The sequence below is a fragment of the Caretta caretta genome, chromosome 9 (assembly GCF_965140235.1).
Source record: "Caretta caretta isolate rCarCar2 chromosome 9, rCarCar1.hap1, whole genome shotgun sequence".
In the NCBI taxonomy this organism is placed as follows: Eukaryota; Metazoa; Chordata; order Testudines; family Cheloniidae; genus Caretta; species Caretta caretta.
Genome location: NC_134214.1, coordinates 92,061,177 through 92,075,756, shown reverse-complemented (window position 1 = coordinate 92,075,756; position 14,580 = coordinate 92,061,177). Strand labels below are relative to the sequence as shown.

General features: G+C 44.3%; 1 protein-coding gene across 4 annotated transcripts in view; it reads right to left on the bottom strand.

The window, feature by feature from the left end:
• CD99L2 (CD99 molecule like 2) overlaps positions 1–14,580 on the bottom strand; it is an 83,656-nt gene that overhangs the window by 30,474 nt on the left and 38,602 nt on the right. For all 4 annotated transcript variants that reach the window (XM_048862874.2, XM_048862877.2, XM_048862879.2 and 1 more), the window contains exons 2-3: positions 9,650–9,715; positions 3,647–3,685 (exon numbers count right to left, since the gene is read on the bottom strand). In XM_048862874.2, the coding sequence (XP_048718831.1) occupies positions 3,647–3,685; positions 9,650–9,715 (105 nt within the window). The remainder of the gene's footprint in view (positions 1–3,646; positions 3,686–9,649; positions 9,716–14,580) is intronic.

Here is a 14,580-nt window from a genome sequence, read left to right as displayed (position 1 = left end):
CTTCAGAATCTCCTAGGTGCATTTCTAGGGAGAGCTCTCATTTGCTCATGCTTACTCCTGTCATCCCAGAACTTCCACTCCCACCTCTCATCTGGCATCTATGAACTGAGGATGGCAATCCTTTGTTCCTCAAGGGGTTGGCTGCCCTGGTGGTGCCTTGGAGGTTCCCCCACTGGGGAATTATAGGAAGTAACTCCCTGGTCAGATAGGCCTGGCTCCTCGCAAAGCTGCTTTTTAACCATGCAATGCTTTTAGCCACTGAGGGACCCCAAACTTTTCGCAAGCCAGAATCTTCAACCCTCCCCAGAGCCAAATTCCTTTCTATGCCCAACCTCCCTGTAGGACAGGGACTCCGGACCCCATGGCATCACCTCCAGCTCTCTGTGGGGGAGAAGGCAGAGCCTGACCCCATGCCCCACTAGGTTTGCCTTTAGTTTGCCAAATGCAGAGACTAGGTGGGTGGCGATTCCTCTCCCATCCTGTTCAGTCATTCACATTCTCACAGCCCATCAGGGGGTTACAGATGGGAGAGAATAACTCGCTTCCCCCCTTCCTGACTGTAGTCACCTCTGCAATCTCCCAAGCAGCTGTGGTGTGCTTTACTTGGGTGCTTCCCATCCTGGAGTTGGTATCATTGGTTTGGAGCTGCTCCTTAACTGCCTCAGTTTCCCTTCTTGCAGCTGGGGACTCAGTCACAACCATGCTCTGCGCTGCCTCAACTTCCTTGGTGTGGGCAGGCAAAGGGCTACCCTCCCTCCCTAGCCTGGGGGACAGGACTCAGGCACTCAGTAAGACTCACCTCTTAGTGGGAGTGGGCGGTGGCCTCGTCTCCTCCAGGTATCTGTTTTCATACACTGGGAACCTGAGCTTAACCCTGCTTTCCCTTTGTTATAGGCAGGAGGAAGATGACTAACCCCCACCACGCCCACCCTTCTCCCTGTCAGCTACTCTGTTTGCATTCTGGCTGATCATTTCATACACATTCTTATGTACATTCCTAGTGAATTGTACGGGTCGGATTCAGACACTCTATCATCCCAGGAGAAAGCTGGATGGGTTCTAAAGCCATAACCTAACTTCCAAGAAGTACGTCAAAAGGTGTTTCATTCAGGATCCCAACCAACAGCACTCCTGCCCCTTCCTGTGTCTGCACCGAAATCTGGGCTGCAGGCAGTGCAAAGGGCTTCACACCAGGAATGGTCACCCTTTCAGCCTGTGATGCGGTTTTGCTACACAGGGTTTAACCGCTATGCTCTCTGTTCCAGAATCTCTCCATCCCATCAATGTCTCTCCATTAACTCCCACCAAGTTTCGCTCCCACTGGGAACCCAATGGATCTGCACCGAGGAGAATAGGACTCTGTGTGACTCCTTCCCTCAAGGGGCTTGTCTGAAACAGGACTATATTAACGTGAACTCGGTACCTTTAGTTCATGCTCGCAGGATCTGTGCAAGGCTTCAGTGCATGCTGCAATTCACATCCCCGTAGGCTCACTGCAGGGCCATGTAGACAAGCCCTCAGCCGCACAGTTATCTGCAAGGTTTAGCTACCAGTGGCTTTTCCAGGACCACACTGGGCCTCACTGGGTGCATTGGGCAATCCTGGAGGAGGTGACTCAATGCTTTTCCCCACTCACCTTGGGGTCCTTCTGAGGTGGCCTTCCTCCCACTCGAGGAGGTCTCCCAGGTGGGGGTGGATTGCTGCTTGACCCTGACCCCTTTTCCCGGTCCCATTCCCTCCCTGTTAGATTTTTTTTTAATTAAACCCAGGCCATCTAGTCACATGATCAGCCAGTTTCTCACCTACACATACTTCCCTAGGATTTTTGTCTGTTAACCATGATTTCACGTCCAGGGAGCAGAGTTTATAGAACTGTTCCAAACTCATTAACTCATAAGCTTCACTATCTGTGCTAATTCCCCCAACTAGCTCCCGTTTTCTTATATACATCCTAATTTGGGTTGCAATATCAGCACAGTTCATACCCTCTTTTTTTTTTTCTGAATTCCCAAAAACTTCCTTCGTCACCATGTTCAATTCACACCCAATTTCAAGAGCATTTAAAATAAATTCATGTCAACTTCTTATCTAAAATAAGATAAGACGTTGGGGTACGTCTCTACTGCAATAAAAAAACAGGGGCATGGCTGCGGCTGGCCCAGCTCCGGTGCCTCTGGCTTCGACTGTGGAGATGAAAATTGCAGTACAGATGTTTGCGGTCAGGCTGCAGCCCCAGCTCTGGAACCACGCAAGTGGGGTGGGTCTCAAACTGAGGCTCTAGCCCTATCTTGAATGTGTATGCTGCGATTTTTCAGCCCGGCAGGCTGAGCCCCTTGTGCCTGAGTCATCTGACCTGGGTTCTGAGACTCTGTCTAAACTTTTGTCTTGCCTTATTCCAACTACAGTGGTGTCTCCACGACTTCCTGGGCCTGCTGGACTCTGTCAGTGATCTGGGTGTCCCTGATAGTCCTGGATCATAACTCCTTTTCTGGTCTTCTAAGGCACAGCTAGTTGACCTGCTCCTGAGAGTTTAGCTGTGTCCTTCTGCATGTCTCAACCAGCTGACCTTTCTTCAACTGTTCACACCTAACCTTTTCTATTTGTCTCTCCCTATTCCTATCCTAAATAGGCTATGGGACACTCTGTGCTTTTTCCTTCAGCAGTACTTGCTGTCGGGGCTGTTGGCGCTTACTGGAAATTCACCACTGTCCTTGATCCCACTTCTACTACCATATATGTCACAGATCCCAAAGTAACTGTACTGCTGATCCCTTCATGGCCTCTTTGCGGATGCCCCATTCAGGTCTCAGGCCTTTAGCCATCACCTTTCTTTGGGTAGGAACAGGCATTCCCCTCTTTTCAGACACTGGATTTATGCTGCAATTTCCTCCTGAAGCTGTGTACACCTTAGCAAGTCCAAATTTAGCTCAGCACCTTCCGTTCCCAGAAGCTATGATACGGCTCACCAGTGACCACCCAGCCTTCATAGGCAAAGGATTTAGTCAGAGCCAAAAGAATTATAGGTTTTCTCTATCTTGGAAACCATGAACAGCTTATGTGTGCCTGTCTTACCAGGTGTCCCCATCTTCTACATAGAGCTCCTGGTAGGTTTCAAAGTCCTTCAAACCCTTTCAGGAGCATCCGTCCCTCTTGGTTACTATGTCCTGTTGGTTCTTGCTTCAGATGAGTGACACTGCCCTATATCAGACAGACCACTTCATACCACTCTCAATTCTTGGTTTTCAGGGCCTCTTGATCCCAGGCAAAACCAGTATATGCAATTTCCCCCAGGGAGCAGTACTTCCGCACACCTATTTAACTGTCTACAGATTTGCATTAATTACTCCTATAGCAATTTTAGTTTTTGATAATTCATTCATGCTTTAGGTGACTTTCTCACCTTAACTCCACCGATTGTCTTGTTTCAAGAAAGAAATTAATGCCTTCATTCCTGGGGTGGGTGGGTGGATGGATGGATGTACATGTGCCATTATGAGGTATGGGGAAACTGAGCCACGTTCTCTCTTAACAGTAAACCAGAAGTTTCCCAGTTCTTCACAGTAAGAGAATAACTCATTGCTCACCATAAATGTTTTCAAGAGAAACAACCCATTACTCTGAATGATAAATCAATAAGGATCCTCACCTGTTCTGCCTGATGGCTTTTTGGGCAATGTGGGAGGAGCTGTGATTTAAAAGAAAGAGAAAAAAACTCAGTTACTAGTGTCACCTGGAAATTTGTCAACTATGATTTAGAAATAAACCAGAAGGGCTTATTCATCACAGAATGCTTATACTCCATATGTGACGTGGAAGATTACAGGATGCTTAAACCACATGCTTTTCAACATCAATTAAATCATGGTATGAATTGAAAACCATTGTATTCACTCTTTTATACTTCATTTGCAGAACTCACACAGGCCTGATCCTGCAAAACTTCATGCAGGTGCTTAACTCTAAGCATGTGAGTAATCCCATTGAAATCAACTGGACTATGTACAGTTAAGCACCTGTGCAAGATCAGGGCCCACGTGCTGCTCACACCAATGATGGCACTGCACACACAGTCAAATTCTGCCCTCAATTACCCTAATGCATGCGGCTGTCCAGTGTGACAGAGCAGAATTTGACTCCCCTCCCTGTCAAACTATGTACTTCAAACAGACTCAGCAAAACAACTGCTAACACAACAGGACTCATCCAGCACATAAAGCAAATAATCATCCTGAGAAGATGGAGGGGCCCTAAGTTTTATTCTCACCTGCTTGGGTCTCTCAAATCAATGACATTAGAAGATCTACAGTGCACCATACCACATCAAGTAACAGATGGTTATGTTTTAAGGAAAGAATTTATCTTTCATTGATTTCTGGTCAATGAAATATCTGGTCAATGAAAATATCACAACTCCTGATACTGTCAATATTGTGGCAAGATGCCAAAGTGTGTGTGTGTGTGTGTGTGGTGGTGGGGGGAGGTTAATACTGTAAGCCACTGATATCTGTTAGTAGTAATGGGCCATGTTACCTTGAGTATGAATAAAATATGAACAAAAGATGTGGTTACCCTGTTCCTATTAATTTCTGCCTCTGATCTGGCAATATTTCCAATGGTGTGTCATGATTTAAGTCAGCTAGCCGCTTTCAGGTGCTTGCTTTCTGCTGCTTGATCTGTTCAAATCCAAGGACACAGTTCAAGATATGTCTTGACTTAATAGCCCTGGGATTTTGGGAGGTTTGCTCCCTTCTACCAGAACCACAGCACTCCAGGTCTCAGCGTTTAGTCTGTAGGCTGGAGCAGTGTTCTCCTGCAGCAGGTGTTAAGGGGTCATTGTGTAGGGGTCTGCAGGGATAGAAAATCACACAGGGGAGAGATCCAGGGCTTGCTACATTCAGTCCTCAATCAGTATGTGATAAGACTTTACAGTGATCACTGGTCTAATACCTCATTATCCGTCATCTTTCTAGTGGGATGAAGTATTCATTTCTAGCCCTGGCAGATTACAGGTATCTGATCTGAAAATTGCCCCATTCAGATTATGTGCATTTTTTCTTCCCCATGTGAATTCCAGTACAAGAAAGCAGAAGCTAAAATAAGCCCTGCTAGAGCCTGAAATCTGTTTTATGCTGTAAAGCAAGGGATTTCAAATCTTTTCATAGCTTGGATCACATCTTTAATGGGGTGTCACCAGGGCACATCACATCCCATTCACAACCACATGGACCCACCTCCCTTTCAATTCTCAGGGTGTAACACCTGCCCTCCTCTTCTCAGAGCTTGTCTACACTTGAAACACTACAGTGGCACAGCTGTGCTGCTCGAGTGCTTCAGGGTAGACCCTACCTATGCCAATGGGATGGATTCTCTTGTTGGAGTAGGTAATCCACCTCCACAAAAGGCAGTAGCTAGGTCAATGGAAGAACTCTTCTGTTGATCTAGCGCTGTCTACACAGGGATTTATGTCAGCTTACTGTGCTTCTTAGGGGTGTGGATTTTTGACATCCCTGAGAATGTAGTTAACCCAGATCAGGCTCAGTCATAATGACAACTTGAGTGATTGTTTAGATGGCACAGTGATAACAGGAAGATATTTGATGTATTTTCAGCTGACTTTAGTGTGACATTGCTACAGGAAACTAGCAGAAGCAGCACCATGTGAGCAGTTAGCTGCCTCTGAATCACCAATATGTGGATCAGCAGTGGTCTAAGGACTATAATGTGGGAACCACTGCTTTAAAGCATGTGTGTGTGATGGGAAGCAACACATTAATAGGAATGCCATGATTTTGTAGTAGTCTTGTATCTGACAACTTGCCTTGGCTTGGACTAATACATATGTTTTCAGGACTTGGGGATTTTTTTCAAGTGCTCCATCTGGAACACTGATCAGAAAGGGGAAAAAACTGACCCCTGAATTCTGGATATCTTGATGGGTTTCAAGGAGACCTCTGGTAAAAGTAGAGCGGTCTTTTCCTCTGTAGGCCAAATCCTCTGCTGGTGTGTATCTGTGTAGCTCCATTCACTTCAAAGGAGCAAACTATTCACATCAGCTGAGGACTTGGTCTACAGTTTCTGCACATCATGGGACACATTCTTGTATATTCAGGCAGTTGCTACTGAGGTCAGTGGAAGCCACACAAACCCATTCCAGGAGAGAATATGGCTCATCACAGTTGTGTTCTGAGAGCTGTACAATAATCTATGCTGGTTAAGGTATTAGATATGGACTTATTTTCTTAACGTGTCCATAAATGCGTGGAGAAGAAATGAGAAGTCCTTGTAGAAGACAGGATCAGGAACACAACAGCCTTTCACGCTGTGATTGGTTCCTTGTATTTATTTATCAGGGCAAAGACTATGGTCCAGAGTCTGTTCTGGGTAAATCAGAAGTGCTTCCACTGAATACCAGAGTTGTATTGGGGCAACACTGACCAGAATCTGTGTAACTGTCTATTCTGTGTAAAATAGTATCTAAGGATTAGCACTGTCAAACACTGTGCTCCTGCAATAGTGTCACATAGCCATGAAAGATATTAAGCCATACCTTAACATAAAAATAATTGAGTTTTCTTTGCCTTGTCAAGTGCTAGATAAGATCCCCCCCCCCTTAGAAGTGATCTGCTCTTAATGATGAGATACAGCAAAAATAACTAAAATAGGTTATTTTCCCTAGATCCTGATTAGCAATGGTACTAATGGCTCACTGGATTTTTAAACGGGATTTGGAATCCCAAGAAAAACTTAATCTACAGAAGGAAGCTTTGCCTGTTCAGATTTTTTTTCGTGTACAAAATATCTATGGCATGAAACTACATCACAAATATTAGAGTGCTAAGCTAGTAAAAGTACTTTGAATGCAGCCCAATTGGAGTGCTCTGTAGAGATGGTATAAACAGGGTAAGAACTTGTCACTGGATAGTGCTCTCCCACTGCTGCATAAGCTTGAGTGAAAGTGGTGCTTTTTTTGGTGACTAATTTTTTATTGATTTTAATAAAGAAACATACAATGAAAAGTACAAAAAGTAAATGACTTATGTTTCCTGTGGTACACGCAGTATTTGGATACCAAACAGAATTAGGCAATTAGGCAATTTTACAACTTGTCAAAGACCAAACACCACAAAACCAGACAATATCACACAGACATAACATGTTAGGGTGAGGTCACAGTAATAGACTAGGAGAAGTCATGGATGAATAGCCAGGAGGGAAAGAGAGATGGGGGGAAGACGGACATGGGAAGAGGCAAAGGGGTTACGTGGAATGGAGGCCTCTCATGCTTTGAGCCGTCTTAACACTTCCTTTTTTTTATCCAACTGTATCTAGAGACGGGGTCCAGACTTCTTTGAATTCATATAATTGCTCTATACAGCAATCAGCTAGTCTTTCTTTGGCTGTTAATTAAAATAAATCTGAATACCGCTGCTCTATTCTGGATATGTCTACTCTTCCATTTTTGTAATATTATGCAGTTGATCATCTATTTCAATTAATGAGACCTGGATCCTGTGACAATGTTCTAGAAAAATAGTTTTCATTATACCCAATGAGCACTAACCTCCTCTACAGCAGAGGTCCCCAAACCGTGGGGCACGTCCCCCTAGGGGGGCACGGAGGAACATTCGGTGGGGTGGGGCCAAGTCAGCCCCCACAGGGGGCAGAGATGGAGCACCATCCAGTTCTACTCCAGCTTCGCCTGGCCCCACGGCTGTGCTCCCACCCCTAGCCTCAGCCCGGCCATGGTTCTGTTCCCGGTCCTGGCCTTAGCCCTGCTCCTGGCCCCAGCTCCATCCCTAGCTGCAGCCCCAGCCTCAGACCCCTTACTACTGTCTTCATCTCCCCAGCATGAGCCGTGGCCCCATTCCTGGCCCTGGCTGGGCCGGGGGGGGAAAGGCACAACGCTGAAAAGTTTGGGGACCACAGCTCTAGAGATTGCCTGGTGGACAGTTGTGCAATGAAATGACTCTATTGGCAGGACACTCCTTTACACTATGCAGCATGATATGGGACATGCCAATGCAACTGAGCCAGTCATGTCACATTGTTTCATCGCAACTGACTTGGAAGGGCGAGGTCATATTTTTACCTGGAATCCTTACAGAGGAAAATAATTTGTGCTTTATGCTGTTCGTTGTGAGATAAGTCTATCTGAATTATCTGGACAGAATTCAGAAGGTTGCAAAGGGGGTTAGGAATAATCAGCCAGGTGCAGAGAAAAATGTGAGGTTGAAGGCAGTATGAATATTTCTGAACACCTCTACTCTGTGAACAAGCAGAATCAGGAAAGGAGAACAGCATATCGTGTGCGCAAAATGCTTCTTCCAGCCATTCATAAATTCTCTACAACAAATGCAGCCACATAGTGTTCATGGGTGAAAAACTGACCAGAATTTGTCCCCAGGCCTATTCTGTGTAACAGAGTACCTGAGAACTGGCTGTGTTAAACAGCTGGGCTCTGCAATGTCACCTAGCCATAATAAATATTAAATAATTAAGTAATTTATACATTCTTTATTATACATCTGGCCACTTACTGTTCAAGGGAAAATCATGGTGCCATGGCAGAAAGGGAGCAGGGTTGCAGCTTCCCACTGCATATGCCAGCTTCAGGAAGGACTGGCCAATCCTCAGGGCAAACCAGGTGTGCAAAGGAGGAAGAGGGCATCTGCACCTGCTGCACATCTGGGTGCTGCAGAACTGGTTGGCTATCCACCCTCCCCAAAACACTTGGCTGTGGCCCCTAACCCGTCTTCTCTCCCAGGTCTCAGGACAGCTATGTACATTTAACAGGGCTGCAGGAACCCATGTGGCACTCATGGAGGGAAGAGGTGAGGGGCTAATCTCCGTAGTGCTTTGGAGATAAGTGGGAGGATCTCCTAATCCCTGTTGTTTCAGGAAGGGATTAACTAGGAGCTTGCTTTGTGGTTGCAAATAGGGTATTTAGCCATTGAAATGCTCCTGGAATCAACTGTCAAAGCAAAACAATACAGGCAAGAGGGAGAGTCTTGTGAAAGTCTCAACCATGGGGTATGTCTACACACCAATTAAAAATCTGCAGCTGGCCCGAGGGGGCTCTGGCTCATGGGGCTGCCTAATTGCAGTGTAGACATTCAGGCTTGGGCTGCAGCCGGGGCTTGAATATCTACATTGCAATTAAACAGGCCTATGAGCCTGAGTCAGCTGGCCTAGGCCAGCTGCAGGCTTCTAATTGCAGTGTACATGTACCCATGGAAGGCAAGCAGAGAATGGAGAAAGGTAAGAGTCAGAACATCACGATCTCAGAAATAGTGCTCACACCTGCTGGAAGAGAAAAGCATTACACAATGCATTCTAGGCAAATATGGGAATGAATGAATGACAACACAAGTGATTAGGAACACAGAAGCATGTATTCAATACTAATAGGCTGTCAGAATGCTAAATCAATGTGACTTGCTAACCAGCATCACAACATTAAGAAACACGAGGTTAGAAACAAATTTTACAGGAGGAATGTTTATTTTAGCTGTCGACAATTAAGGAAACTGGATCTGACCAGGAAAAGATGACTGGGTCATGTAAGCCCCTCATCTTTTACCTGGGTATAATCCACACAGGTAGTTACACACACAATCTCTATTTGCTTTTTCCTGTAAACTGTACTTACGTCGCTTGGTTGGACTGTCATCAAGTGCATCTGCTAAACTGAAGTCATCAAAATCATCTCCATATCCTAGAGATAAAGAATTGGCATTGGCTTTACTCATTACTCACTGACAATGTAAAACAACTTTCAATACAGCATGGCTGGACTTGTTCCCTTAGATTGCTTTGGTTTTAGAGATTTTTAAATCTGACCCATTACCAACAATGAAGAAGACGACAGCCTTCTCAGAATTCTGTGACTGTGAAATTGCAGAGCAGTCATCTCTGGATTTTCCATTTGTCTGCTCTAATGGATTTGGTATAAATATACATGCTACACTTAAATTTGTCAAGTGGAGCCTACCAATTCATCTCTCTAGTTGCCACTCATCTGTGGATGTACTCACGATTATGTTTGCTAAACATCATAAAAATATTGGAATGGCTTAGATAATGTTTGTGCAAAACACACACACTCTCTCCACTCCGTTCCTAAAGGTACATTCAAATAGTAAAGGTTTTTATATTAAAAAATAAAATTTGCTGTTGTGCCTGCTAAACATACAACTTAACATTCACTCTGTCCAGGCAATATAAATTCTGGACATACCCATATTCAAAGAGTATACCTGACAAACAGAAAGTATATTTATTAAGGATGCCTCACGACATCTTAGCTATCTCCTATCATTTAACATCCCAATGATGCCCCTAAACTATATGCTATTCTAATGTGGTAGGTCCACTAATCCTTCTTTTCTCTGTCTTTTTGCATCACATTAATTACTGTTGACTTAGCCTAGTTCTGAATGCATTTGTCTTGATAAATTCATGCTTTTACATCTCAGAGCATGCTGAGTAATTAATATCCTTTGGGTTTGCTAAGTACTGCAGCACTGCAAGAGAACATTAAAATGGCTTTCCTCTTATTCCTACTGCTAAATGGATTTAGCTGTTGCCACCTGAGCTCCAGCTTGCTTCATGAATAAATTTAAAGCTTTACTGACAAGGACAATAACAATGAAAAGGCACTAGTCCATCAGAAAGCAGGTATCAGCATTTCAGTGAAAAACTTTTGCACACGGTGGTCACAAAGTATTATAACCCATTCAGCTCTGATTTCAGTTATTCACACATCACATCTTGTTTCATCTACCATCTATTTAAATGTAAACGTGGCAAACAAGGGAACGATTTAAATGTAGGGTCTATGGTTTTTAAGTTACTTTGTATTTCTGTACCTTCTAGGGAAGCACTCAAGAGTATTATGCTGCTGCTTGGGCGATTTATTTTTTCTTAGATCGGTCCATAGATGAATTAGAACAGACTATATCCTCCTTTGTTGTATGAGAATGGAGATGTCTATGGTGGAAAGCAAGCCGTGCGAGACAGGCAGGGAGCAATAAGGTATTAGATACAACGCCACAGATGAAGTGGAATCTTATCAACAAATCCTTTTGTTTAGAAAACTGATACCAGGGCCCTCTAGTCTGGGGGAATGGAATATAACCTCAAACTCCAATCCACATCCTTGCCCCCAGCCTACAGTGCTCCTGCTTGTACCACACCTTCCACTGGATACAGCACATTTCTCCTCTTCCCCCCTCCTCACCCCCCCCCCGCAAAAAAATATCCTGTGCCTCCCGTGCCCTTCTACCAGTAAAGTCTCTGCAGTGTGAGACAGGAAATGCTCTCACACTCCAAGTAAATGGTACTTCAGCAGTAGAAAGCATCCATTGCTGATCACATCAGGGAACTGAGCAGCTGGAGACTGAGGGCCTAATTCATCAAGGTATACAGACAAATGCCTAACTTCAAGCAGGTGAATATTCCACTGAAGTCTAAGTGTATAAAGATGATACAAACTAAGACCTTTGAGCATGTGACCTTTAATTCCAGAATGTTAAGGAAGAATAACTAGTCTTCAGAACTAATCTGCCATACTGGGACACAGAATGTGTTACAACTGACAGTATTATTATAAAAAGAAAAGGAGTACTTGTGGCACCTTAGAGACTAACCAATTTATTTGAGCATGAGCTTTCGTGAGCTACAGCTCACTTCATCAGATGTTTACCGTGGAAACTGCAGCAGACTTTATATACATACAGAGAATATGAAACAATACCTCCTCCCACCCCACTGTCCAGCAGGACAGTGGGGTGGGAGGAGGTATTGTTTCATATTCTCTGTATGTATATAAAGTCTGCTGCAGTTTCCACGGTAAACATCTGATGAAGTGAGCTGTAGCTCACGAAAGCTCATGCTCAAATAAATTGGTTAGTCTCTAAGGTGCCACAAGTACTCCTTTTCTTTTTGCGAATACAGACTAACACGGCTGTTCCTCTGAAACCAGTATTATTATAGGTGGCAGTATTGGAACCACATTGTTCCCAGGACATTAGAGAGAGAGAAGGTGGGTGAGGTAGTATCTTTTATTGGACCAATTTTTGTTGGTGAGAGAGAGAAGCTTTCGAGCCAAATCAAGCTCTTCCTCAGGTCTGGGAAAGGTACTCACAGAGTATGTCGACACTGCAATTAAAAACCCACAGCTGGCCTGTGCCAGCTGATTCAGGCTCAGGCTAAGGGGCTGTTTTAATTGCAGTGTAGATGCTTGGGTTGGAGCCCAGACTCTAGGATGCTGTGAGATGGGAAGGACTCAGAGCTTGAGCTGTAGCCCAAACCCCTACCGTCTACATCTCTATTAAATGGTCCCTTGTCCCAGGAGCCTGAGTCAGCTGACGCGGGCCAGCCATGGGTTTCTACACTCAAAAGGTAAATCAACCCAGCTACATTGCTCAGAGGCGTGAAAAATCCAAACCCCTTAGCAATGTAGTTAAGACGACCTAATCCCTGGTGTAGACAGTGTTAGGTCAACGGAAGAATTCCTCTCGGGGGAGGTGGATTATCTACGCTAATGGGAGAACCCGTCCCATCAGCGTAGGTAGTTTCTACGCTGAAGTGCTACAGCGACGCAGCTGCAGCAGTGTTTCAAGTGTCGACAAGCGCTAACACTGTGATTTTTACTGTCTAGCAGTTATCATCCATGAGTACTTTTCATAAAACTATCACTCCGTATCTGACCTCTCAATCCTCATCCTCAAAGGAAACCCGCACAACACCTTCAAAGCACGAGCCTGGAAGCTTCAATAAACAACTTTGCAAGACACTAAAAATCATGGTCTTAAAGATACTGCATTTATGGTGTATTACAACAATCTGTAACCCACTAACTCTGCTGCAGCCACGTCACCCGTTTTTGTTCCATGACTGCAGGGGTGTTAACGGGCCACTTCACCTTGAATGGTTCCTTAGAATGTGTTTTAACTACTTATGCTAAACAATCTATTCCACCTTGTGTTTAGCTGTGACTCTGCATACCTTTCCCAGACCTCGGTAAGAGCTCTGTATAGCTTGAAAGCTTGTCTATTTCACCAACAGAAGTTGGTCCAATAAACGATATTACCTCACCCATCTTATTTTTAGTAATATTATAATAGCATGACGTGTGTGTGTGTGATCAAGGCTCCAATGTGGTAGGTACTGTACAAACAACACTGCCTGCTCCAGAAAGCTTGCGTTGTAGCTTAATGCAGAGAACATCACCGCCTTGACCTTCTATATCTTTGAGTATTGTATGGATTTGCCTTCCCCATATTGTATGTCTCTCTCTAGCCTCCATTCTGTGTACAGGGGTTCACTTCTTCCCAATGTTGCTACATAATCTTTGATGTCTGTGTTTTAAAGGAAACATACAACAAAGAGGAAAGAAAAAGGTCCATAAAAATCTCCAGAGTGACAAGGGACAAAAATGAAATGCTGCAAACCTCACCCAATGGGACTGCATCATCTTAGGGCTTATCGACATTGGCACTTTACAGCGCTGCTACTTTCTCGCTCAGGGCTGTGAAAAAACACGCTCCTGAAGGCAAGCAAGTTTCAGCGCTGTGAAGTGCCAGTGTAGATAGTGCACCAGTGCTGGGAGCCACGCCCCTTGTGGAGGTGGGTTTTTTTACGAGCGCTGGGAGAGTGGCAGCACTTTAATGTTGCCAGTGTAAACTAGCCCTTAGACTCTACTTGAATTCCCTTTTAACACAGCGGCACTTTGTAGTAGGTGCAAAGCTAATTGAAGGCTGGAATATGGTAGCAATGCTAACATTCATATTTGTATTCCAAAAGCCTCTCCCTGCCCCTCCTTTTTTTCTTCCCCCCCCCTTTTCCCCCCCTCCCCCATTCTCAGTGATTAAATAAATGTTAAGGGCACTGATTCGCTGTACACCAAGGCTGTGTAATTAACAGGTCCCGGCAGGATCTTTTGTTTTTTTACATATGATAATGCAGTTGGTGAAATGTGCCATCAGAGGCAAATTGCAGCTCCTCTATCAAACTGTTAGAAATATGTGGAAACACAATACCATATGTGTCCAGTTATAGCTTCCTTTTCTTTTAAAGAACATAAAGGGGCCTTACTTCCATGCAATATGCTCAGCTACCCCAGGAATGCCGAGAATAACCAAACTCCTACTGGAAGAAAAACAGCTAAAGCTAAGGAGGCATGATGCACCCTCAGGCACTGAAAACTATTTGAGAAATGTGCATATTTCCACTGAGTCTATTTCACAGCTTTTCCTTTGCAGTGTTGCCAACTCTCATGATTTTGGCATGAGTCTCATGATAATTATTGTTTTCTTTTAAAGCCCCAGCTCCTGGAGTCAAGTGGGTATGTGATGATTTCAGTCTTTGTTCTTAAAGAAAAAGTAAGTGTCTCACCCTCTTGGTTGTGAAGAAAGCTTTAAAATGTGACTCAAGTGCACCCTAAAAGCTCAAAAAGCAGAAGGCAAAAGACATCAAATCTATTAATCTCATGATTTTAAAGCCAATCAAGATTTTTGGTGAGCCTGACTCATGATTTTTTGAACATTTGGGGTTCATATACACACAGAGACCATACAC